The sequence below is a fragment of the Heptranchias perlo genome, chromosome 27 (genome assembly GCF_035084215.1).
Source record: "Heptranchias perlo isolate sHepPer1 chromosome 27, sHepPer1.hap1, whole genome shotgun sequence".
In the NCBI taxonomy this organism is placed as follows: Eukaryota; Metazoa; Chordata; class Chondrichthyes; order Hexanchiformes; family Hexanchidae; genus Heptranchias; species Heptranchias perlo.
In genome coordinates this window covers 28,461,349-28,487,272 of record NC_090351.1, presented here as the reverse complement: position 1 = coordinate 28,487,272, position 25,924 = coordinate 28,461,349, and the positions used below count along the sequence as shown (strand labels likewise).

Below are 25,924 nucleotides of genomic sequence, written 5' to 3'. Positions count from 1 at the left end.
TGGCGGTGCACAATTAACCCATGCCTAGTCATTGAGATGCAGGCAGCACGTAACAATCGTGCTGCCTGGTGATTGCAGTGATTGCTGCATGCAGGCAGCGCTACCTGTGCTGTTGATTGGCTGCACGCACTAGCAGGGAGCCCTGATATCAGGAGTGGCCAGCACTACTTAACGCAGTCTGCACCTCTTAAAGGGGAGGTGCACTGTGGCTGCAGGGAGTCCTGGAATTGGTGTGGCAACTAACTCTATGGTGGAATATACTGAAGATTGGCTGGGCCTGCGAGACAGTGTGCACCAAGGTTCTCGGACAATGCACTAGAGGCCTTGGTGCAAGAGGTGGACGCATGGAGGGGCATCCTTTATCCGCAGGGGGGCAGGTGGCCCTCCAGACACATGATAAAGAGACAGTGGGAGGAAGTCACGCACAAAGTGAATGCCAGGGGCATTGCGCCATGCATATGGATGCAGTGCAGGAAGAAGTTCAATGGTTTGACACGAGTGGTCAAGGTGAGTGACTTCAACTGCCGAGTGGCATATCCTTCCAACTGCACCACTAGCCTCATCCACTGCTCCACGCACTACACCCCCCAACAACCAGCTACCAACAAACTCTTGGTCTTCGCCATGGAGGAATCAGTGCTGTTGATCATTGGGCGGGCCGTCGCTGTGGCCGTGGCCACTGGCAGTGCTGGAAGTATTGATGATGAGGGTCTCTGCATACCTAATCCTCCTTCTCGCTCCCCACTTCTCCATCATCCCACAATCTTTTATGACTCACGTGCTGGAGATGGTGTGAGCACGCACGTCTTGCTTTCTCCTCTCCCTACACCACAACTCAAGCCATGTACCTTTGTCATTGCAGATACCCAAGAATTGGAACCGGCACCATCAGAGGAGGCAGAGGAAGATGACAGTGATGATGTAGGCACACCGTCTTGATCTTACACTCGCAGCCACCAGCTCAGAGACTGACACTGTGCGTACTTGAGAGGCTAGGATAGATGAGGGACCTGCACATGGTGAGACACCGGGCACAAATGCACAGGAGCCAGGGCAGAGGGAACGGATACCGTAGGTGCCAGCTCGCCGGAGGGCAAGATCACATACTAGTTCTGCTGCAGAGGAGTCAGATGATGATTTTGATGAGCTAGGCTACAGAAGGAGGCTGATGGGCATACACCACCATATGCTTGGTGCATTGGAAACCCTGCCAGAAAGCCTGTGCGAAATGTCACGGGGCAGGGAGGCGTCCAGCTCCAACTTGGCACAGGGCTTTGCGCAGAGCTTGGAGCCCATCCTTTCCCTCGTGGAATGGGTGGTCACCTCCATCAGCATACCTGTGGAACCCACCATGATGCAGGGTCTGATGACCGATGTCACAGCTTATGTTGCAGCAAAAACATCTGCCATCCAAGGTCTGAATGCTGCCTTGGAAGTTCAGACTGCTGCTATCGTGGTTTTGGGTTCCACTGTGGAACGGGGCTTCAAGGGCGTCACAGCAGTCCAGCAATCTGTTCTCCAGCAGATCACCAGGATTGCTAAGTCGCCGCCCTGGGACAGTGGCAGTGGCGCCATGGAAGACAAAACTGCTGTCCTCTCAGGATCACAGCATTCCTGCTCCCATTCCTGCCACTCCGCCAGTGCCCATGCTGTTACCTGTCAGATAGCCAGGCCAGACTGCTGCAGCCCAGGCCGAGATGGTGCAGTTTGAAGCCGGGCCATCCCATCCCAAAGCTGCTCGAGGTCGTCCTCCAAGGCCATCTGCATGCTCCTCAATTGAGGGTCAGCAGCCATCCACCACCCATGCTCCAGCCACTGGGGATGCACCCAGTAGGAGCACTAGGAAAGGTAAAGGCACACGAACAACAGGCACTAAGGTAATGCGCAAGGGTGAATATCTCACGTTGTTTCAATCATTTCATGTGTTAATTTATAAATTTGGATTCGAATTTGCATTTGGTGGTGGTTTTAATTTCTGCGATGAGCTGAGGGAGGAAACAATGTGTAATTATAAGGAGGACGATTTGATGGTCATGTGGGAGAGGAAAGGTAAGGAGTGTGGGACTGTTGGTGAATGGGAAGGTGTTGTTGAGGTTACTGGTATCTCTCATCAATAATCTGATCGTGCAGAGCCCTGGCAGACAGGGCCTGTCTACTTTGTTGCCTCCCTGCCTCTTCCTCACTTCCTGCTGCACTTCTTCCTCCCCCACTTCCACCTCCATCTCTTCCTCCTCCTCCTCTGATTCACCTTCCTCTTCCTCTGCTTCTGGTTCAGGTTCTCACCTGATAGGCGGTGGTAAGGGCTGTTCCCTCATAATGGTGAGGTTGTGCAGCATGCAGCATACAACAAATCTTGGTACCTGCTCAGCTGAGTACTGCAGGTCTCCTCCAGAGCGGTCCAATCAGCAGAAGCGTTGCTTGAGGATGCCTATGATGTGCTCGATGATATTCCGTGTGGCAGCATGACTCTTGTACGCCTACTCTGCACGTGTGCCTGCCTTCCTGACCCGAGTCATGAGCCACTTCATGAGGGGATAACCCTTGTCGCCCAGTAGCCAGCCTTTGACTTGCCGTGCCGGTTGAAATATAGGTGGCACGTTGAACTGCCGCAGAATGAAGGAGTCATGACTGCTGCCAGGATAGCGGGCATTAACCTGCGTTATGCTCTGCGTTTGGTCGCACACCAGCTGCACATTGAGGGAGTGGAATCCCTTTCTGTTCATGAATATGGTCGAGTTCAGATGTGGAGCACACATGGTAATATGCATGCAGTCAATGGTACCCTGCACCATGGGGAAGCCTGCAATGCGAGCAAACCCTTGTGCCCACTCATGCTGCTTGTCTCTGTCAAGAGGGAATGTGATGAATCTGTTTCTAAGTGCGTATAGAGCCTCCATGACCTCCGTTATACAGCAGTGCACTGAAAACTGCGAGATGCTGCTTATATCATCAGCAGCAGCCTGAAAAGAACTAGAGCCGTAAAAATTTAGCTCCACAATTACCTTGACAGCCACAGGCAATGTTGTTCTTGCCCTCCTCTGAGGCTGCAGTTGTGGCTGCAGCAGTTGACAAATCTCAGTCAGGACCTCTTTCATGAACAGCAGCTGTCGGATGCACTGATCGTCACTGAAGTTGAGGTAAGAGAATTGGTCCCGTAAGGCCCTTGTTGGATAGGGCCTCCTGCTGAGTGCCCTGAGCCGCCTCCTCCTCCTCCCTCCTCTTCTCGAAACTTGTCCTGCTCAGAGTGGCCTCTCTGCATGCTCCCAGTCATGTTCAATTCCCAGAGGAAGCCCTAGCAGGCCATCCACATCTGGCAGCAACCTTGTTCAGCACACTATTTTAAATGCCACTGACAGTGCTGCCCGACCAGCCTGACCACTCTCTATATAATATTGCAACTTTCTCCAAAAACACCCACAATTGAATCAGCAGCCAGGATAACTAATCCAGCAACTAACCTGTAACTCCTGCATGCTCCCTTTAAATAGTGCTGATGTGGGGTGGCAGGGGCGGGGGGGTCTTTCATGCCCTTTAACTCCTGTTCAGCTGTCCGAGGTTAGAACAGTGTGCTGGCTGGGCTGAAAAGAAATCTGAAAGCGAACTATCAAAAAATTTTTAAGAGTTTAACAACACCTTCCAGACTCGACCTTTTGACCTGTCGCAATTGAAGGAGTGAAGAAGGTTCATGTGTAATGAGAACAGGGCAGTATTTACTGAAACTTCTGCTGTAGAAGTGCTGCCCATTATGTTGAGGTGGATATTTGTTCTCAACATCTATAAACTTCTCACAACTCATTGTAAGATTCTCAAAATTCACAGATTCCCCCAATAAACTCAGAGAAAAACCCAAAAGAAATTCACCTTTTCCCTGAGTATGGAAAAACTGTGGACCCTGACTAAAATCCTAAGATGGAAGGATAGGTGAGAGGTCACCAGACGAAATCAACAACACACACACCGTGGAGCTTCATACATGTCTCTGTTTTAATGCAAAACGGACAGCAGGGGTTCGACAATCACCCCCATTGAAAGAGGTAACTGTTTCAGACATCGTGGGGCCACCAAGCATTGTTCTGTGAATTATAAATGCGATTTCATTTCGAAGAATAAGAATAATTAGAAATTAACTATGCCATTTTAATATGGAACAGGGTGTTTATAATTGCATTGTTAAATATGTTGATAACACAAATCTATGTAATTAGCAAGGAGGTGAATGTCTTCAAAAAAGCTTGGACGACTTATGTAAATGAACTGAGATATGGAAGCTAGATTTAATGTGGATAAATGTAGTGCATTTAGAAATAGTAAATATTTACATGAACAATTCCAATTTTGCAGTACGCTGATGGATTATGGGAACAGTAAAGGGCCCTATTTTGTAGTAGACCAGTGGAGATGCAAGATTGGAGAAAGTTCAGCCTCCTAGGGATACATCAATTGCCTTCCCCAATAGGAGGAGATTGCTAAATGCTCAGGGAGGGTTGGCCCACATAAATTGCCTTTTAAATCTAAATAACAAGTTTAAATTGAAATAATAAGGTCATGGAATATAAAATAAAATACTCCATGCAGCACTCACTAGTCAATCCATTGGCAAAGGATGAAAAGGAACCAGGTTTTCGGAGTGATCACTGTTTGGACCCCGAGTATATTTGGCCAGTGTGATCCAGTTATCAATAAAGCAAATGTACTGGGAGCACTATAGCGCATAGGATTATAGCAATTTATAATAAGATTGCCTGGATCAATGGTAATGCCAGTTCTGTTCTGGAGCACGGCAAGTGATTTTGGTCACCCTAACTCAAAAATGATTTAGATATATTAGAAAGGGTTCAGAGAAGAGTGGTCAGATAATTCCAAGCCCTTTTGGGTCAACTTTTGAAGAAAGTCCAAGCAACTGGAGAAAAAAAATGACTGAGCGGAGAGATGATACAGGTTTTCAAAAAAATGAGAAGATATTGATAAAGTTGAAGTAAGCAAGCTATTTAACTTCAACAATAAGCACAGGACTGAATGGCAAAAATACAAAATTCACAAATCTCAGGCAAGGTTGGCGATTGGGGAAAAATTTTCCCACCCAACAAGATGATGGACAAGTGGAACTGACCCCCAGAGAAGGTAGTTCAACAAACACCTTTAAAAGGATCTGTTAAAAGGGAGATTGAGGGTTAAAGAGATTAACAGCTTGAACAGCATCCGTAGAGAAAGAAATGGAGTTAACGTTTCAGATCAATGACCTTTCGTGAGAACTGGAAGAAGCTGAAGATTAAACAGATGTTAAACAAGTACAAAGCCAGGCAAAGGGGGCGGGGAAGAAGGGGAGGGGAGGGGAGGAAAGAACAAAAGAGAACGTCTCTGATAAGGTGGAGGGCAGGAGTGATTAAATGGCAAAAAAGGTGCAAGGCGAGGAGGGTAGTAATGGGACAAGTAAAAAAACAAAAGATGGGTCTAGAGGAGCTATAAATGGCAACAACAGAACCATTACCAGCATCTGCTATCAGAAAAAATGGGAGCAGTGGTTATGATCAGAAGTTATTGAAATCAATGTTGAGTCCAGAAGGTGGTAAGGTGCCTAATAAAAAGATGAGGTGCTGCTCCTCGAGCTTCTGTGAACAGCACCTCATCATTCGATTAGGCACTTCAACCTTCTCGACTCAACATTGATTTCAATAACTTCAGATCATAACAACTGCACCGATTTTTTCTGATAGCAGGTGCTGGTAATGGTTCTGCTGTTGCCATTTACAGCTCCTCTAGACTCATCTTTTGTTTCTTTACTTGTTCTATTACCACCCGCCCTGTCTTGCACCATCACTCCTGCCCTCCACCCTATCAGAGACCTTCCCTTTTGTTCTTTCCTCCCCTGCCCTTCCTCCCCCCCTCCTTTTGCCTGGCTCTGTGCTTGCTTAAAAACTGTTCAATCTTCAACTTCTTTCAGTTCTGACGAAAGGTTTCTTTCTCCACAGATGCTGCCTGACTTGCTGAATATTTCCAGCTTTTTCTGTTAGAATAACCATGGATTGGGATTGATAGGCTGAATGGCCCTATCTCGCCAAGGTATTTTCAAGATCATAACTATTTCGAATGATGTAGTCCAAAACATCAGGCATCAAGTCTCTTATCAGCAATGCGGGTTTTATAAAATCATATTTGTAATAGATCTCTCGCTTCCTCAGTGCTCCTCCTTTAATGATCTCCAACGCACATTCTTCTTTTGGGGCCGGTGGAGTCTTAATGACAGCAGAAAGGAGTTGCAGTGCATTGTCTGTGTGGTACAAAGAAATATGTGTCAGAGTATAAGGAGAGGCAATCTATTTCATAGAGATAGAGCTAGGGCCAGCTTTATTCAAGGTTTGAAATAAAATAATGCAAAACAATTAACATTAGTCAGATGTTGATTTTCTTAAAACCACTGAACCACTATTTACAACTGCATAGGTATTTCCTTCAACCCAGGTACAGATAATTGTACAGATTCACCAGGAAAGGGGAAAAGCTCCTCCTGTATCAGGTCCAGTTAACAAGCTATCTCACGGACTTGCTTTTGTGTGTAGGACCAGAAGATTCCCACCTAAAAACTTATGGAATAAATTTTTACACCCTTCTGTTGCACTCCTGCAAAAGAGATCAGCAAATCCCTCCTTCGCTGCCAGTCTGAACCAATGGAACAATTCCAATATCCTCAACCCTGGAGCTGGTTAACCTCAAAGTCATTTATTAACAGGGCCTCCCTTCTTGATGGATGGAGAGTAATTATTCTGCTGTGTAACATACACCATTGTTTCATAGCAACCCAACAGTGAGCACACTATTCCAGCTTTAACAGCGCTATACTTGAACACATTTACAGTTTAGCAGTGCATTGTATTGAAGACTGTTCAATACAAAATGGGGTGGAATTTCCTCTGGCCTTCTCCGGTTTCATTGCCGCTACTTCATTAGAACCCCTTTTATGTGCATCAGGAATAAGCCTGGAGGAAATTTATCCCTCATGAAATAAACTAAATAAACATTGCTAACGTAGAAGGCATTAGCCCTGCCTTACAACAGCACATGGGTTTAAAATAGATTACATTTTCGATATAAATACCACACCCATCAGAAATGAATTCCATCAGATCTGGGATTTTGAATCTGCTGTTCCCCCTCTCCCCTGACCAAAATTTTTGTGCATTCCTTCCATAATCAGTTGTTGAATCAGGACCGGCTATCCGGACATTTAGGATTTCAAATAACCAAGCAGAAGATCAGAAAGAAAGAACTTGCATTTAAATAGGGCCTTTCACGACCTCAGGATGTCCCAAAGCGCTGAACAGCCTAAGAAATACTTTTTAAAGTGTAGTCAGGTAGCTGGATTCTGGAGGTCTGCCATGGTTCAGTGGGTAGCACTCTCACCTCTGAGTCAGAAGGTTGTGGATTCAAATCCAAATCCAGAGGCATAAGCACAAAATCCAGGCTGACACTCCAGTGCAGTACTGAGGGAGTGCTGTCTTTCAGATGAGATGTTAAACCAAGGCCCTGTCTGCTCTCTCAGATGAACATAAAAGATCACATGGCACTATTCGAAGAAGAGCAGGGTAATTCTCCCCGGTGTCCTGGTCAATATTTATCCATCAACCAACATCACAAACTAATTATCTGGTCATTATCACATTGCTGTATGTGGGAGCTTGCTGTTTTCAAATTGGCTGCCACGTTTCCTACAGTACAACAGTGACTACACTTTAAAAAGTATTTCTTAGGCTGTTCAGCGCTTTGGGACATCCTGAGGTCGTGAAAGGCCCTATTTAAATGCAAGTTCTTTCTTTCTGATCTTCTGCTTGGTTATTTGAAATCCTAAATGTCCGGATAGCCGGTCCTGATTCAACAACTGATTATGGAAGGAATGCACAAAAATATCTAAAATTTCACTATTTCACTGTATCTTCAGTGCCATTTACTCATCATATTCAAGACAATAGAGGACATCCTATTAACCTCAGGTAAAAGGAATTGTTGCTCAGGCACTAATTCATTACATTCTAATGGAAAGTAGCTGGTTAATAAGAACAATTAAACCAAGGTCGCTGTCCAAGGAAGCACTTACCAGTGTCAATATAGCTAATGACACACAGTGTGATCGACACATTATGATTCAGCAGGAACAGTTCTTGCCGCAGTGAGCTGAAGAATCCATCCAGGGCAAATTTGATAGCAGAATAAGAAACAACAAAGGGGGTTCCAATTTTCCCTACAAATATGAATCATTACAACTGAATATTACTGTCCTAAGGAGAAACTTATCATTATCCACATTATCTAGAGCATTATCCACACCCCAAGCCAACTCCCTCTCCTCCTCTCCCAAAACCTCCAACTCTTATTAGAGTAACTTTCCACTGGCCCTGGTGGCCCATTGTTACCTTGCCATACTGGTCATTCTTCTATTTGTCTATGAGAGGCATCACAACCAAGCTTTATCCAGCCCTCACCTAATTACCACACAAATATGCACTTTCCAGCAGGGGTGACAGGAATATCAATGAGGAGTGGCTACCCTGCCTGATTGATTTCTCCCCCCCACCACCATTTGCCCCATTAACCCAGGAATACGGAGTTCAATTGAACAACCCAACTACTGCCTCAGATGAGACCAGCTACCTCAGCGTAAGTCATGTAACAAACTTGTGACCTTCCTGTTCTGTATGGCCAAGTATCATGCTAACAGGTGCATTACCCCAATGAGCTATTTAAAAGTGTGAGTACTACTGGAGAATGTGCTGCTGTCTGAGTAAAATATAACATTTTAAAAAAAGACTGACCTGCAAAGGAAGAGACAACCACCACACTTCCATTACTTTTCCTGAGCATTGACATGGCCTCAGTGGTCATTGCCACATAACTTAGGAAGTTTATTTCCAGTAGTTTTCGAATATGATCCACATTCCCATCAAAATATCCAAAATATTTGAAGCTAACGTGATTAAGGATCAGCATGTCCAGGCCTCCTACAGTCAAAGGAAACAAAGGAAAACAGAATAATAGTCAGCTTGCATAGTCAGTGTCTTGGCCAACATTTACCCCTCAACCAACATCATTCAAACAGATTATCTGGTCATTATCACACTGTTGTTTATGGGACCTTGCTGTGCACAAATTGGCTGCAGGAGAGGGATAAAGCACAGAGTGGTCAGAGTGGATCGTGAACAGAGTGGGGACTTGAGAATTTGGTGAGAGTGGGACTCTGGTAAAGTAGTGGGTGAACTGAAATTAAAATTTAGTTTAAAATTTAACTTAGAACTTTAAAACTTTAAAAGAAACTGCAAGTTAGTTAATGGTTAACAGAAATTGCAAGTCAATGGCTGTTAACAATTAACAATCATTCAGCTGTAAGTGATTGCTTGAATAGAGGGTAATTACTCTGAGCTGGAAGCTGATTGAGCAGTTGTAACTAATGGTCTCAACAGGTATATAAATTAAAAGATTATCTACTGTAGCACAGAATGAACAGTGAACTTGAAAATTTGGTGTAGAATGTCCTAATTTTTTTTTAAAAAAGCAAAAATAAAACCAAAACAGACTAAAAAGTAATTTTCTATTTAAAAAAATCTACTAAGATATGGCAGAGCATGTTGTGTGTCTGGGCTGCAGTATGTGGGAGTGGACAGTGAGAACTTCCCAAGTGAACAGGTCTTGGTCACACTTTGTAGAGAGGTACAGTATCAGACCAAGGTTGGTGAGACCAATAGTGTACAGAGTAAGGGGGCCCCAGGTGCAATAGAGAATGAGGATCTGCAGAAACCGATTCTATCCAACAGGTACAATGTACTTGCTACCTATGAGGACTGTCGGAAGGATAGCCAGAATGCTGACCATGGCACCTAGGATTAGAAGGCTGTCCAAAGGGAGGAGGAAGAGGAGAAGCCTCTGATGTGGTGGTTATAGGGGATTCAATAATTAGGGGGGCAGATAGCATCCTTTATAAGCAGGATTGAGCGTCCCACATGGTATGTTGCTTACCTGGTGCCAGGGTGAGGGACATCTCAAACTAACTTCAAAGGATGTTGATAAGGGAGGGGGAGGATCCTGTTGTGGCCAATGTTGGGACCAACAACATAGGAAAGAGTAGGCAAGAGACCCTTTTCAGAGAGTACTAGGAGCTAAATTTTTTTAAAAAACAGGACCTCGAGTGTTATAATTTCTGAATTATTATCTGAACCACGTGCAAACTGGCATAGGGATAAGCAGATTAGGGAGGTGAACATGTGGCTGAAGGAGCGGTATGGGAAAGAGGGGTTCCATTTCATGGGACACTGGCACCAGTACTGAGATAGGAAGGAGTTGTACTGTTGGGACGGGCTCCACCTCAACCGGACCACAACAACTGGATCCTCCCTCCTCTGATATCCTTTCAAGCTGTCCCTCATCCTGGCACCAGGTAGGCAACATACCATGTGGGACTCTCAATTCTGCTTACAAAGGATGCTATCTGTCCCCCTAATTATTGAATCCCCTAAAACTGCCACGCTTCACCTCATCCTCCTCCCTTTGGACAGCCTCCTGCTCCAAGGTGCCATGGTCAGCATTCTGGCTGTCCTTCTGACTGTCTTTACCCTTATCCTCACAGGTAGCAAGTACATTGTTCCTGTTGGATAGGATCAGTTTCTGCAGATCCTCGTTCTCTATCTCACCTGGGTTTCCCTTACTCTGTTCACTATCGGTCGCACCAACCCCGTTCTAATCCTGTACCTCTCTACGAGATGTGACCGAGGTCTGGAGCAAACTGTCCAGATACTCCTCCCCCTCCCTTATGTGTGGGAGTGTCTCATAATTGCATTCCAGCTCAATGACTCTGAGCTGGAGAGATTCGAGTCGGAGACCTCTCCTGCAGATGTGTTCGCTCAGGACATTCTCAAAGTCCACAAACTCCCACATACTGCAGTCCAGACTCTGGACCCAAGTGTTTCATCTTCTATTCCTTCAGCCTCACTTTCATTGCCCTCTGGCCATGATAGTGGCTGGGCCTTTCTGTCCTCCTGCTGTGCAGTAACCCCACTTTGCACGGTGAAGTGGTGCAAGGAAAAACACACTGCTCTGATTTGATGCCCTTGCTCAGGCTATGCTACAGGACAGCCCTAGTTTCATTGAAGCTCAATTTTAAAATGCCACTCATATGTTCTACAAAAACTATGGTGGAGGCATGTGCCTCATTACACTGGCATTCTGCTCCTGTTCATAGCTGTCCCGAGTAGGTCATCAGGCAGGGTTCGAGAAAGTATCCTTGCTACCTGAGGGGCAAAGCACAGTCGGCAATTGCAAAAGGCACAGGCCTAATGTTCTCAAGTGAGGCAGGAGGGATTGTTACCAGGTCAATTTCCTGCTGGTTTGACTGGTTGGGCATTGAGACTTAGGGACACCTGAATGCGGTGGCATTGGGGCTTTTGCCTGATTAGAGAAACTGCGGGAGGGCAGGAGGCAATTCAAAGGAGGTCTTTCAGCCTCACAGTCCTGCAGCAGATGGCAACTTTCCTGCTCCATTTCAAAGCACCAGGCCCTGCTGGGGAGCAGGCCTGCAAGCAGGCCACAAAAATAATCCGGACTACCTCATTTCTGAGGCATGGATAGGCACAGCAACTGAACGCAGGGCCCCCAAGAACAATAATATTACATTCCTGTGACTGGAGGTTCCCTGTGGGCTTTTTATATAGGCAATATGCCCTCTCGTGGGTGAAAATACATAATGCACTACTATAATCTGCTCAATAGCTGAAAGAAGCTTCTAGATCTATAGAATTATCACCCAACCCCATGCTAATTGTAATCCTCTAGAGAACTGAATTTTCATGGCATCAACTCTTACTACAGTGGAATCTGTACATATAAAGTGGTCAAAGTTCATGTTCCCATCAACTAATACAAACTATATCAACCATTTTCTTTAGGAACACAGGAATATAGGAACAGGAGTAGGCCATTCAGCCCTTCGAGCCTGCTCTGCCATTTGATAAGATCATGGCTGATCTTTGATCTAACTCCATATACCTGCCTTTGGCCCATATCCCTTAATACCTTTGGTTGCCAAAAAGCTATCTATCTCACATTTAGATTTAGCAATCGAGCTAGTATCAATTGCCGTTTGCGGAAGAGAGTTCCAAACTTCCACCACCCTTTGTGTGTAGAAATGTTTTCTAATCTCACTCCTGAAAGGTCTGGCTCTAATTTTTAGACTGTGCCCCCTACTGCTAGAATTCCCAACCAGTGGAAATAGTTTCTCTCTATCCACCCTATCTGTTCCCCTTAATATCTTTTAAACTTTGAGCAGATCACCCCTTAACCTTCGAAACTCTAGAGAATACAACCCCAATTTGTGTAATTTCTCCTCGTAACTTAACCCTTGAAGTCCGGGTATCATTCTAGTAAACCTACGCTGCACTCCCTCCAAGGCCAATATGTCTTTCCGAAGGTGCGGTGCCCAGAACTGCTCACAGTACTCCAAGTGCGGTCTAACCAGGGTTTTGTATAGCTGCAGCATAACTTCTGCCCCTTTGTACTCGAGTCCTCTAGATATAAAAGCCAGCATTCCATTAGCCGTATTGATTATTTTCTGCACCTGTTCATGACACTTCAATGATCTATGTACCTGAACCCCTAAGTCCCTTTGGACATCAACTGTCTTTAACTTTTTACCATTTAGAAAGTACCCTGTTCTATCCTTTTTTGATCCAAAGTGGATGACCTCACATTTGCCTATATTGAATTCTATTTGCCTGTTTTGTCCATTCACCTAATCTATCAATATCCCTTTGTAATTTTATGTTTTCATCTCCACTACTTACAATGCCACCAATCTTTGTGTCATTGGCAAACTTAGATATGAGACTTTCTCTGCCTTCATCTAAGTCGTTAATAAATATTGTGAATAATTGAGGCTCCAAGACAAATCCCTGCGGGACTCCACTAGTCACATCCTGCCAATGTGAGTACCTATCCATTATCCCTACTCTCTGTCGCCTTTCACTCAGCCAACTTCCTAACCAAGTCCATACTTTTCCTTCGATTCCATGGGCTTCTATCTTAGCTAACAGTCTCTTATGTGTGACTTTATCAAATGCCTTCTGGAAGTCCATATAAATAACATCCATTGACATTCCCTTGTCCACTACTTTAGTCACCTCTTCAAAAAATTCAGTCAGGTTTGTCAGGCATGACCTACCTTTCTCAAATCCATGCTGGCTCTCTGATTAACTGAAAATTCTCGAGGTGGTCAGTCACCCTATCCTTAATTATAGACTCCAGCATTTTCCCCACAACAGATGTTAGGCTAACTGGTCTATAATTCCCCGGTTTCCCCTCTCTCTCCTTTCTTAAAAAGCGGAGTGACATGTGCAATTTTCCAATCTAGAGGGACAGTTCCTGAATCTAGAGAACTTTGAAAGATTATAGTTAGGGCATCTGCAATGTGCACACTTACTTCTTTTAAAACCTTGGGATGGAAACCATCTGGTCCTGGGGATTTGTCACTCTTTAGTGCTATTATTTTCTTCATTACTGTTTTACTTATGTTAATTTTATTGAGTCCCTGTCTCCGATTCAATATTAGTTTTCTTGGGATTTCCGGCATGCTATCCTCTTTTTCTACTGTAAATACTGACGCAAAGTAATTATTCAACATGTCCACCATTTCCCCATTATCAATGACAATAGCCCCACTTTCAGTTCTTAAGGGGCCAACACTGCTCCTGACCACCCTCTTTTTCCTAATATAACTATAAAAGTTCTTCGTATTGGTTTTGATATCCCTTGCAAGTTTACAGCAGGGAATGCTGATGTGGGGTAGTTCTGCCAGGGAGTGGGGAGACAGGTTGATGTTTGAGGTAGATTTTCCAACATTCCTGGAGGTTTGATCATGTGACGTCTGCAAATTTTGTTGAATTTACCTTATAACGGTTGGGTCACCTGTAATTGAGTTTTTTTGTTCGTGGTTTCACCAAGAGACCACCTGTGAGCTGCTCCTGGCCCTGCAGGAAATTCTGGGCCCCTCACTCATTCCCATTTCTCAGTCTCCCTCTCATTCCCCAGTCTCCCTCACCTCCCCGACTGCCATGACCCCCCAGTCCACTGTCATTCTCCCACCCTCCACCAAACAATCCCCACCCCCCTCATCCCTGTTCATCCTAGCCCCAATCTGCCTCTCTATGTATCCTCCCAACAACCAGCCAGTCCCATTTCCGGTCACCCCTAAGCAAGAACCAGCCGGTGTGACGTCACCGAGCTACAGGTTTCTCTGCAGCAGCTGGGGTGACATCACAGAGCTGGGAGGGCCCCACAGCAGCGGCCCGAAATTTAAAGCGCAAAGTTCTCCTGAGCTGCTGGCAGCAATGCCCGGGCGATTAATGCCCATTTTCAGGAGACACTCGGGCAATCCGGGAGGGTTGGCAACCAATATTCCCTCTAATTTTTTTCCGGCCGTGTGCATAATGAATTTGGGTTTGTGCACCGATATAAAGGCTGTGTGCGCCACTGTAAAAAAAAACTCTCAACTTTGAACAGAACATCTTTTTAGAAAACGTTATTCAGGGTATATAACAAACAGAACAAATGTACAATAATGGATAATTAGATGGGAACTGAAGTCAGAGGCTGCTGCCCTCTGATCATCAATAAAGAGGCTGCTGGTGAACTACACCTAATTCGGCCATTTCAGGGGGTGGTGCAATAGACCAGATTCCGGTGAGGGCACACACAGACTAGGGTTGTGGACTGTGCAGTTCTCAAGTGGATGGTCAAGATTTCTACAATGAAACGGGACAAAATCTGGATTCCACTTTTTCCCTTCAATGTTCACTGTTAAAGTTATTGAGGAAGAATTCATCATCAGTAAGGCAAACAGCAGGATTCAAGCTATGGATCCAACCCTTGCCCTGCCCCTATTCTGTACCTAGTTTGGTTTTTGACTTGGCATAAGGTGGCAATCCAACACAGACACATCCCCAGAAGTACTGTGTTGGTGTAATAGTCTTTGTGTTTAAAGTATTATTTCAGTTTCTGAGCATCAGTACTGTTTTCTCAGGAGATATTCAGAAACCAAGTGATATGGAGGAGATAAAATGTGACGGGACACATTATAAACAGGGATTAAAAATCGGTTTCTAGAACAATGCCACAATAACTGGAAATTCAAATCAGATTGTGATTTCCTGTAGACATATTGTAGTCTTCAGCGGGTTAACATTTGTCACTGTGATATACCAAGGAGTTTCTCTGCTTCTTTCACCACATGCTCAGCGAAGGCCGTGTCTTCCATGCTACCAGCTATGTACTCCGCAGAGGCAGCTCCCAGTTCTAAGCACTTAGCAACAACCTGAAATGATCAAATAAAAGGAGCCAAAGTTGAGACAGTAAGCCAGCAGATGTTCCATGCAGCACGTGCTCTGCTTACCAGCACAGGCAGCTCCTAATTGCATTGGGAATGGAACGTGCTCTAATGATTTTAAAAGTTGGGCAAGTCAGCTGCTTCACTGAGATCAGTGCTGCAGAACTGGCAAGGGGATCACTCTACCATAACGCTTAATGCTGTTAAATGTGCACACTGGGAAGCACTGCAGACTGTATGCAATAGCCTCAGCAACAGTTATAGTAAAATCTCTCAAATCTAAACCAAATCAACTGTTTACAAGGCATACTGATTATCTGATTAAAATCAGCATTGACATTCGTTGTAAGCAATAGATTTACTGTTGAAATATTTTAACTCAATAAATTTGAAGGGGTCGCTTTCAGTGTTGGAGTCAGAAAATCTGGGACGATGGGCTTGGTTTGGAATTCAAAGTTTTATCGCTTGTAGGAGATTGCCCACTACATCTGTCTCCGATATAACCTTAGATTCAGGAGAAAAGTCAAGAAATACTTCTTGTGGGTGACAAGTGTGGAAAGGGTGATAGAAATGTGGAACTCCCTCCCACAAAAAGCAGTAGCTGCTAGCTCAATTAACAATTTTAAATCTGAGATCGATAGAATTTTACTAGCCAAGGGTATTAAGGGATATGGAGTCAAGGCAGATAAATGGAGTTAGGGTACAGATCAGCCATGATCTGACTGAATGGTGGAACAAGCTCAAGAGGTTGAATGGCGTTCTCCTGTTCCTCTAAGCACAGCCAATCTGTATTACGCTCTAGAGGTATGATAAAATCCAGGGATATTATTTTTAAGTACGGCAATAAACTTTTACTCTATGCTCATTGCAAATATACGAGGAATTCAAACCATTAGTGCACTACACTCAGCATGGTTGCATAAATTCCTTCCTGTACTATTTTACCACAGACTGTTTAAATATGTTAACATCCATGTTAAAATACAGCAGGGAGGAATTTATGTGAATGCGTTAATTACTTCACTAAATATAGCACAAAAGGGAGTTAAGCTCACAGAAATGAATGTCAGCTCATTTTAAAAACTTTCTAAAATCATTGCCGTTATCTCTGCTGGTATAACTAACATAAATTATGCCCTCCACAAGGAAGTGTGTGTAATGGGCCTGAAATGCACATTTGAATGTCCAAATAGGGCTCGATGAATCAATGGGCAGAAAATCCATTCAGTTCCTTGATCAGCAAAATGCTGTGGAAGTTTGTATATTCTGAGACCTGGCAGGTAACACCTGTCTGTCTGCACACTGATTGCCTTGGCAACGGGCAGTTGAAAAAACTGTCTGTTATCACCAAGCATTGTTCTGTGAATTATAAATGCGACTTCATTTCGAGGATTTCATTTCCACATCGTTCACCTGAGGAAGGAGGTAGCCTCTGAAAGCTTGTGAATTTAAAATAAAATTGCTGGACTATAACTTGGTGTTGTAAAATTGTTTACAATGATCAAGAAGAGAGTTTAGGGAGGGACAAACCAGTTTGCCTAACTCAGTGACAGCATTTAATCTCTTGCATAGTCCAAGGAAGTAAAATTTCTCAGATGCAGCTTGTTAAAGATTACAAGATAAAACTTTCAATCCCCAAGGCTAGATACAGATGCTGGGGGCGGGGGCGGGGGCGGGGGAGGAGGTGGGGGGGAGGTGCTTGCCTAAGAGCCATATACCGAAATCTGGACCGGTTTTGCAAGATTTTCTGGCAAACATGTTTGGCCACTGAATATGCTCAAGCCACAGCTTAATTTTTAGATATAATACTTGAAAGCGCTAGCACAATTTTCCATTTGTTCCTTTTCCACATAGCCTTGATATCAGCTCTTCACATTCAACTAAACTCTTGTAAATGTTTCAATCATAGTCAGAATTCCAGTGAATTAGCAGACAATATTCAGCTGCTTAGATCCCACATAAACATTCTATTGGGAGAAAGAAAAGAAAATTCTCAAAAAAATGTTTAAATAAATTATGATCTTGTTCCCCCCCATAAAATGGCAAAAAGAAATGAAGAACCTAGCACTAAAATGTACCATAAAACAAACAAAAAAAGTGATAAAATACATCAGACCACGTTCCATCACTCATGGAACTTCCCTCAGGCCCATTCAAAAGGAGAGAAGTGAGCTCCCAGCTCAAACCCAGTCTAAGCAGATGGAAAAGCACACCAGGCTTCATTGAAATGTATTGTAATATTTAAATGAAGCTACAGATTATCTTGAGCAAAACCGATCTAAAATGCTATCAGAAATCCCATTTGATGCAATGTAGTGCAGATCCTGCTACATTGTTCTTAGTCAGATATTTCATCCCTATCAGCATCTCTTCAGTTTCTGCATCACCATCCTTATCTAGAAAATTTCCCCTTAAAAGCTATGGAACTGGATGTTGCAGTTATTTGGTACACTGTCCTTCCAGGATAGACTCATGTAAAAGTGTACCTCTCTCTCTGCTGGTTGTAAGCATCCTACGCAAAATAAGTTTGGATATTCATAATCCAATTCCTACTGGCCATAGGCCCACAGCACCCTTTGGCACATACCTCCTTCAGACGTGCCTGTCTCCGTGCTGTAACGAGAACATGTGATCCCATTCGAGCCAGGTGATAGGCCATCTGCTCTCCAATTCCTGTGCTGGCTCCTGTTACAATCACACGCTTTCCTTGTAACATCGCTGTTCAAAGTAAAGAAAAGTAAGGCCAATTCACATTGCTGTGAAATAAAAACAAGTCTTTGTCTCAAGCAAGGTTCAAAACTATCCTTTACTGAAAGCATAGATATGTCTGCATTCTACCATTAATGCAACCTTTGATGTGAGCATTTCTCTATCCAGTAATGCATCAAAAGCCTTGCAATATTGATTTCAGTCACATGCTTCCTGTACTACTTCTGCCTCACTCTTAATTATAAGCAAACTTGTTCTAACCTGGTCAAATTTATTCTACCACATCCAATTAAAGTCATCTTTCTCACGTGATTGCCTTCCAGCCCTGGCCCCTAGTTTTGTAGGAGTTACAGCAGAACACAAAAATGTAAACTGAAACAGCTTCACACTAGGTATAAATCTAGGAAAGTTTAAACAATGATTCTTCTAATTAAGATGATTCACACTTTCTACCTTTTGCACTTGGATCCACTTTGTCGATTTAGGGGTAAGTACGAAAAGCTAGTGAACGGGTACAAAAAATAATTTAAAAGGCTAATGGAATGTTAGCCTTTATCTCAAGGAGGCTGAAATACAAATGGTTGGAAGTTATGTTACAGTTGTATAAGGCTCTGGTTAGACCCCATTTAGAGTACTGCATTCAGTTCTGAGCACCGCAACTCAGGAAGGATAAATTGGCCTTGGAGGGAGTGCAGCACAGATTCACCAGATGCTGGGGCTAAAAGGGTTAAATTATGAGGACAGGTTGCATTGACGAGGCTTGTATTCCCTGGAGTACAGAAGGTTAAGGAGTGATCTAATCAAGGTGTTTGAGAGAAGTGCATAGTGAACAGAGAGAGAAACTATTTCCTCTGGTGGGGTAGTCCAGAACAAGGGGGCATAAACATAAAATTAGAGCTAGGCCATTCACGGGTGGTATCAGGAAGCACTTCTTCACACAAAGGATAGTGGAAATCTGGAACTCTCTCACCCAAAGAGCTGTTGAGGCTGGGGGTCAATAGAAAATTTCAAAACTGAGATTCTTAGCTTTTTATTAAGGGTTACGGAACCGAAGCAGCTACGTGGAGTTAAGATACAGATCAGGCATGATCTAATTGAATGGTGGAACAGACTTGAGGAGCTGAATGGCCTACTTCTGTTCTTATCTCATGTCCTTCCTTTTGATGCTTAGATCCAGGAAGCTACCTCCCCAATACTCCAAGACCCCTCTATGTTGATCCAAATCCTAACCCCCACCCCCCCTCCCCATTAGTGCTGAACTCCACATGCACACTCCCATGCTCCAAGGTATCATTACCAGTACTTTCACACTCCAGGTCACCTCTCCCACTACTTTGATATCTACAAACACCGTTCCCACTCCTTTCTTTCCTAGGGATCCCCAGCCCCAATACTCTCAGTCAGCTTCACTAATATTGACAGATTACTGCAGCCAACATCCCACTCCATTTATTCTTCACTTTCTCTCCAGGGGATGAATTTAATTCCCAGGCCATTTCTCACCCTCACCAATCCCTCTTCAGTTGAAAGCCATAGACTGACTAACTCAACTCCTACCTGCACACTGGTCACTGTGTACTCACTGCAGGCACGTCCCCCCCATCCCCATTTTACTTCACTGTTTCCCCAGTCAAACTGCATCTTACCCCATCCATATTCAGGCTCCACTCAGATTACTTCCTATCCACGCTGCCTCAATTAATTTGACCTTCAACGTTCACCCAAATATTCAAAACAATATTTGAAATTCCTTCCTTCATTAGAAATCTTTCACTTCCACCAATACAAAATCGCTCTTTGCAGTTCCTCTGCATCTTGCCAGCAGTGACAACAACCTCCGAGGCACAAGTCAGGAATGTAATGGAATTCTCTCCACTTACTCAAGAAGCTTAACACCATCCAGGACGAAGCAGTCCACTTGATCAGCAGCCCATCCATCACCTTAAACATCCGTTCCCTACACCATCGGCATACTGTGGCTGCAGTGTGTACTATCCAGAGGATGCCCTGCAGCAACTCACCAAGGCTTCTTCGGGAACACCTCCCAAACAAGTGACCTCCACCACCTAGAAGGACAGGTGCATGGGAACACCATCACCTTCAAGTTCCCCACCATCCTGACTTGGATATATATCACCGTTCCTTTATTGTCACTGGGTCAAAATTCTAGAACTCCTACCTAAAAGCATTGTGGTTGCACCTTCACCATACGGATGGCAGTGGTTTAAGATGGAGGCTCAACACCACCTTCTCAATGGCAACCAGGGATGAGCAATAAAATGGCAGCCTTGCCAGCAATGCCCCCATCCAGAGAATGAATAAAAAACATTGGGCCAGGATTTGCTGTCAAAATAAGGATGATGCTAATGGCGCTCGCCCTTATTTATGCGCAAATGGTACAGCAACTTCAGGTGACGGGTAGATGCACGGTTAAACGCGGATATCCCCAAAAGTTGCTGTCCAAGTTGCGCCACTCCTCCGTTAGCTTCGCGAAAATGGCATCTGGCTATCTGCCTCACCATTGAAATGCATTGAATGGTGTGAAGTTGCTGTATTTGCGCAGTAGATACGAACGAAACTCGCCCCAGCAAGTTAAGTCTTGTCATTTCAAGTCTAAAGTACCCTTTTAATGATGTGATAAGTGTAAATTACTGCCAATCAACCTCTCTGGCACTGAAACTTAACTATAAGAAGTGTGGAGTCTCATTCCTTCAGGTATTAATTGTTGTTGGCGATTTTAAAAAAAATTTAGATTTAAACTTTTTTCACTTTTCCTTTCTCTCTCTTAATCCAATCTTTCTTTCCCTCCCTTTCTCTTTCTGTTCCTGATTTGACATTGAATTCACCCACTCTAATTTACACTTCCTTCTCATCCTGTGCACAGTTTATTTCACAATCCTTCAATCTGATTGCTTAAGGAGATAGACAGTTGCTTGCCCTGTTCACTCAGGTCCCAGATGCCCTGTTTCTCTCACTGCGATGTTGTTATCAGCTCCCACTTTCAGCAACTTGCCACGCAAAAAAAACATTTAGAAACCTAAACGTGCAAGGGCAAGTCTAACCAACGGCAGATAACATTAGATACCCTGCTACAACAAATTATGGCCCATTAAAATTGCAACCAACCAGTCAGTTCAGCTCAGCTCAATTAGGAACATAGGAACAGGAGTAGGCCATTCAGCACCTTGAGTCTGTTCCGCCATTCAGTGAGATCATGGCTGATCTGTATCCGAACTCCATCCACCCGCCTTGGCACCGTATTCTTTAACACGCATGGTTAGCATAAATCTATCAATCTCAGATTTAAAATTATTAATGGATTGGAACATAGTGAAAATTAAGGAAATTCCATACTATCTGAAAGAAATTTAAAAAGTGGGGAACTGGCAACAATTTCATCTATAGTCCCTCGCCCCCTGACCCCCTCACCTCCGACAAAAAGTGCAAGGAGCTCATGGACATCTTTGTCACTAAGATTGAGACCATCCATTCTGCTGCTTCTCTCCCTTCCCCGAGCCCACCAAGCCAAACTTCCCCTATGATTCCCCCTGCCTCAGTTCTGAATTTGCATCTTTCTCTAGTTTCTCTCCCATCACCCCTCATGCACTCTCCAAGCTTATTTTGACCATGAGACCCACCTCCTGCTCCCTCGAACCTATTCCCGTCAAATTGCTGACCACCCAACTTCCCTTCCTGGCCCCCATGTTAGCTGATATTGTTACGGTTCCCTCTCCTCAGGCACAGTCACCCTCCCCTTCAAATCTGCCATCATCACCCTCCCCTCAAAAAACCCACCCTTGACCCTTCTGTTCTTGAAAACTATTGCCCCATCTCCAACCCCTCCCTTTCCTCTCTAAAGTCCTTGATCGTGTTGTCATCTCCCAAATCTGTGCCCATCTTTCCCGCAACACCATGTTTGAATATCTCCAAACAGGTTTCTGCCCCTGCCGCAGTACTGAAACGGCCCTTATCAAAGTCACAAATGACATTCTATGTGACTGTGACCATGGTAAACTATCCCTCCTCATCCTTCTCGGCCTGTCTGCAGCCTTTGACACGGTTGGCCACACCATCCTCCTCCAAGCTGGGTGGGACTGCGCACGCCTGGTTCCATTCTTATCTATCCAGTTGTAGTCAGAGAATCACCTGTAATGGCTTCTCTTCCTGCTCCCGCAACGTTACCTCTGGAGTCCCTCAAGGCATCCATTCTTGGCCCACTCCTATTTCTGATCTACCTGCTGCCCCTTGACGACATCGTCCAAAAACACATCAGGTTCCACATGTATGCTGACGACATTCAGGTCTACCTCACCACCACCTCTCTCGACCCTCCACTGTCTCTCATTTGTCACACCGCTTGTCCGACATCCAATACTGGATGAGCAAAAATTTCCTCCAACTAAATATTGGGAAGACTGAAGCCATTGTCTTTGGTCCCCGCCGCAAACTCCATTCCCTAGCCACCGACTCCATCCCTTTCCCTGGCCACTGTCTTAGGCTGAACCAGATAGTTCGCAACCTTGGAGTCCTATTTGACCCTGAGATGAGCTTCCAACCACATATCCGCTCCATCACTAAGACCACCTACTTCCACCTCCGTAACATCGCCCGTCTCCACCCCGTCTCAGCTCATCTGCTGCTGAAACCCTCATCTATGCCTTTGTTATCTCTAGACCCGACTATTCCAATGCTCTTCTGGCTAGCCTCCCATCTTCCACCCTCCATAAACTTGAGCTCGTCCAAAACTCTGCTGCCTGTATCCTAACTTGCACCAAGTCCTGTTTTCCCATCACCCCTGTGCTTGCTGACTTACATTGGCTCCCTGTCCAGGAACGCCTCGATTTTAAAATTCTCATCCTTATTTTCAAATCCATCCAGGACCTCGCCCCTCCCTATCTCTGTAACCTCCTCCAGCCCTACAATCCTCAGATCTCTGCGCTCCTCCAATTCTTGCCTCTTGCACATCCCCGATTTAAGTCGCTTCACCAATGGCGATCTTGCCTTCAGCTGCCTAGGCCCTAAGCTCTGGAATTCCTTCCACTAACCTCTACTCCTTTAAGAAACACCTTTAAACCTACCTCCACCTGTCCTAATACCCCCTTATGTAGCTTGTTGTCAAATTTTGTTTGATTATGCTCCTGTGAAAAACCTTGGCACGTTTTACTACTTTAAAAGGCGCTATATAAATACAAGTTGTTGTTGTATCTTGACAGCTTTTTGCACAATTTTCTGTAGGCTTGACCAAATGCTGCCTAGCAGTGAGAAGATTCAATCCCGCACTCTTTGCGTAACGCAACACATCCCAGAAGAAACAAACGTGGTAAAAGTACCTGTGTCTGACATTAGGCAAGTATCAGGAGGAATATCCTAGCTTGCTATGGTCGATAGTTTGGGTGTATCATTTCGCCTGAAAGTTCGTTAAACGCCCCTTTGAACCAACCTCGTGACTAAATGGCTAAAACTAAATATATAATAAAAAGATATATTTTAATAAGGGACCCGAGTGATTACCACCAAAAGCTCCCAAGTTTAGTCAAAGGTTGGAAATATAAGTGGGAGCGAATTAAATGGGTTTAAAGTCTGACTGACTGGGCCACTTACCAGGGTCGAAATTGTCGCTGTTGTAGAAGTAAAGAGCCAGGAAAAATCCAAGGAAAAATACCAGCATTTTCGTTAGAAAACCCATCGTCTGAAAACAAAACGATCCCACAAAGTGCTGAATACAGAATACACTAGACCAGAATCGGGCTATTAATTTCAATGATTTTTTTTCCAAATGCATCCAAAATCTATTAGATATCTTTGTATTCAAATAAGGGAGCTACTGCAACATTTTTAAACTGCTTTGTTGTTCTGTAATTTGCAGGAATGTAAGTCGTTAATTTGTTTATTGTCCAGCGAGGCTAATCCTAGACTTTGTCTCCTCCCTTCCCTCCTCCCTCCCTCTCTGGGCCCCGTGCTTTTGTATATTGCTCTTGCACATTGCTTTATTTTATATTCAGACGTGGCCTATTGGAATAGCCAGATTCGCTTGGTCCTTTTAAAACTAGGTATTTGGTAGGGGTCCCTTAAAGGGGCAGGAGCTTGTTTTTCTTGCTGTTTGTTTCTTTGGGGTTTGTTCTGTTTGTGTTGCTTTGGATCTGTTTTTGTATTTTCTGTTGTTGATCCTATAAGGTGTTGTTAATGGAAATAGAAAAGCAGCATTGTTTCCAAAACCAGCAGAAATAAAACATTTATAAAAGAGTTGAGAAGAACAGGAAGATTTTTTAACCAGGATTGGATTTATCAAGTGGCTCCTAGAATCCTAATATGGGAACATACCAAATTGACAGACAGGAAAAGACTAGTTGGTCCATCAAGCCGGCCCCACACCATGATGGCTGGACCATCGTGACTAAACACTTCCTTCCCCCACCCCCCCTGACCCCCGGCATGTAATCTCCCGGGAGAAGTAAAAAACCTGGGAAAAAACCCAGGGTCAATAAGTGAAAAAATACTCTGGAAAATTCTTTTCCAACCCCCTCAGGTGATCAAAACTAACCCAGGAGATCACATAGACCAAGTTTTATCTATAAAGACGCTTATCTTCTATATTGCAAGCTTTCAGTCAAAGAATGACCGGGCAATCCACAGAGTCCAGTGCTGTTTAGTAAATTAATAACGGGGATTGCTTTTAAAGCGCCCCGATTGTAGTATTTAATAGTTGAAGTGGTACAGGATGAAGATCAGCTGGTATTGCAGCCAGATTGCTCACACCTGCTAGTATGCTGCCAATCATACCTGAAGACTTTGGTTAACTGCAGTAACTGAGGATAATTACTTTTGCTTTCTCCAGAGGCATTTTCAGGGTGTGCAGTGTGCTGCAGGAAGATCTGTAGCTAACCTCCACGATAAGGATGGAACTGCTAGTAGCACCTACCTCCCGCTCAGTCTCCTTCCAGGTTAGCATAGGTATCATATTCTATAGCAGCCAATTTGCTGCACACTGATGTACCAAAACAAGTGGCTGATACATTCTTCAGCAGGGACAGTACTTTCATCTCCTATCAACAGGAACATGACACTGCTGCTCAATTTTATCACACTGTTGGATTTCGCAAAGTATAGGGGCGGGGCAATGGGGTGGTGATGGTTGGCATTCATGTGGCATTGCAGCCATGACCTGAGAGCTAAGCACATGGCATTCACTTGCTCTGCCACCTCTTCCCACTGACGACAGAGCTGATTCCTAGAAGGCATTCTGCCCCCTAGAGGAAAGATGACCTCCCTTCCCCTGTCCACTGCCTCCAAGGCATCATTAGAGAAGCTTTCTTTAAATCTCAAAATATATTTTATTTCATAGAATTTTAAGATACACACCTTTAAAGAAGGAATCCTGCCGTCCTTACCTGGTCTGGCTATATGTGACTCCGGACCCACAGCAATGTGGTTGATTCTTAATTGCCCTCTGAAATGGCCTACCAAGCCACTCAGTTGTAAAATCTCGCCAGAAAAAGTCATAATAAGAATAAAACCGGATGGATCACCCGGCAACGGATTACTAGGCACCGGACACGACAAAGGCAAACCAAGCCCAGTCGACCCTGCAAAGTCCTCCTCACTAACATCTGGGGACTTGTGCCAAAATTGGGAGAGCTGTCCCACAGACCAGTCAAGCAACAGCCTGACATAGTCATACTCACAGAATCATACCTTTCAGCCAACGTCCCAGACCCCTCCATCACCATCCCTGGGTATGTTCTGTCCCACTGGCAGGACAGACCCACCAGAGGTGGCGGTACCGTGATATACAGTCAGGAGGGAGTGGCCCAGGGAGTCCTCAACATTGACTCTGGACCCCATGAAATCTCATGGCATCAG

At 44.4% G+C, this 25,924-nt stretch overlaps 1 protein-coding gene across 2 annotated transcripts; it reads right to left on the bottom strand.

The window, feature by feature from the left end:
* Nucleotides 1-5,924: 5,924 nt before the first annotated feature.
* Nucleotides 5,925-23,930, bottom strand: LOC137344711 (11-beta-hydroxysteroid dehydrogenase 1-like). 2 transcript variants are annotated; one of them, XM_068007840.1, is made up of 6 exons: nucleotides 23,666-23,930; nucleotides 17,943-18,073; nucleotides 15,232-15,343; nucleotides 8,805-8,990; nucleotides 8,090-8,233; nucleotides 5,925-6,268 (listed from the first exon to the last, which is right to left on the bottom strand). In XM_068007840.1, the coding sequence occupies exons 1-6, from the start codon at nucleotides 23,844-23,846 to the stop codon at nucleotides 6,048-6,050; spliced, it is 975 nt and encodes a 324-aa protein (XP_067863941.1). In that variant the 5' UTR covers nucleotides 23,847-23,930; the 3' UTR covers nucleotides 5,925-6,047. The 2 variants fall into 2 exon arrangements, with proteins under 2 accessions (XP_067863941.1, XP_067863942.1); XM_068007841.1 differs by lacking the exon at nucleotides 23,666-23,930 and adding an exon at nucleotides 19,711-19,753.
* Between the last annotated feature and the right edge of the window lie 1,994 nt (nucleotides 23,931-25,924).

Excerpts from the sequence above, each read along its gene's own strand:
- LOC137344711 (XM_068007840.1), bottom strand. The coding sequence starts at position 23,846 with ATGCATTTGGAAAAAAAATCATTGAAATTAATAGCCCGATTCTGGTCT. Across the intron at positions 18,074-23,665 it reads CAGCGACAATTTCGACCCTG|CGATGTTACAAGGAAAGCGT; the intron begins GTAAGTGGCCCA and ends TACTTTGAACAG. Across the intron at positions 8,234-8,804 it reads GGTTGTCTCTTCCTTTGCAG|GGAAAATTGGAACCCCCTTT; the intron begins GTCAGTCTTTTT and ends TCATATTTGTAG.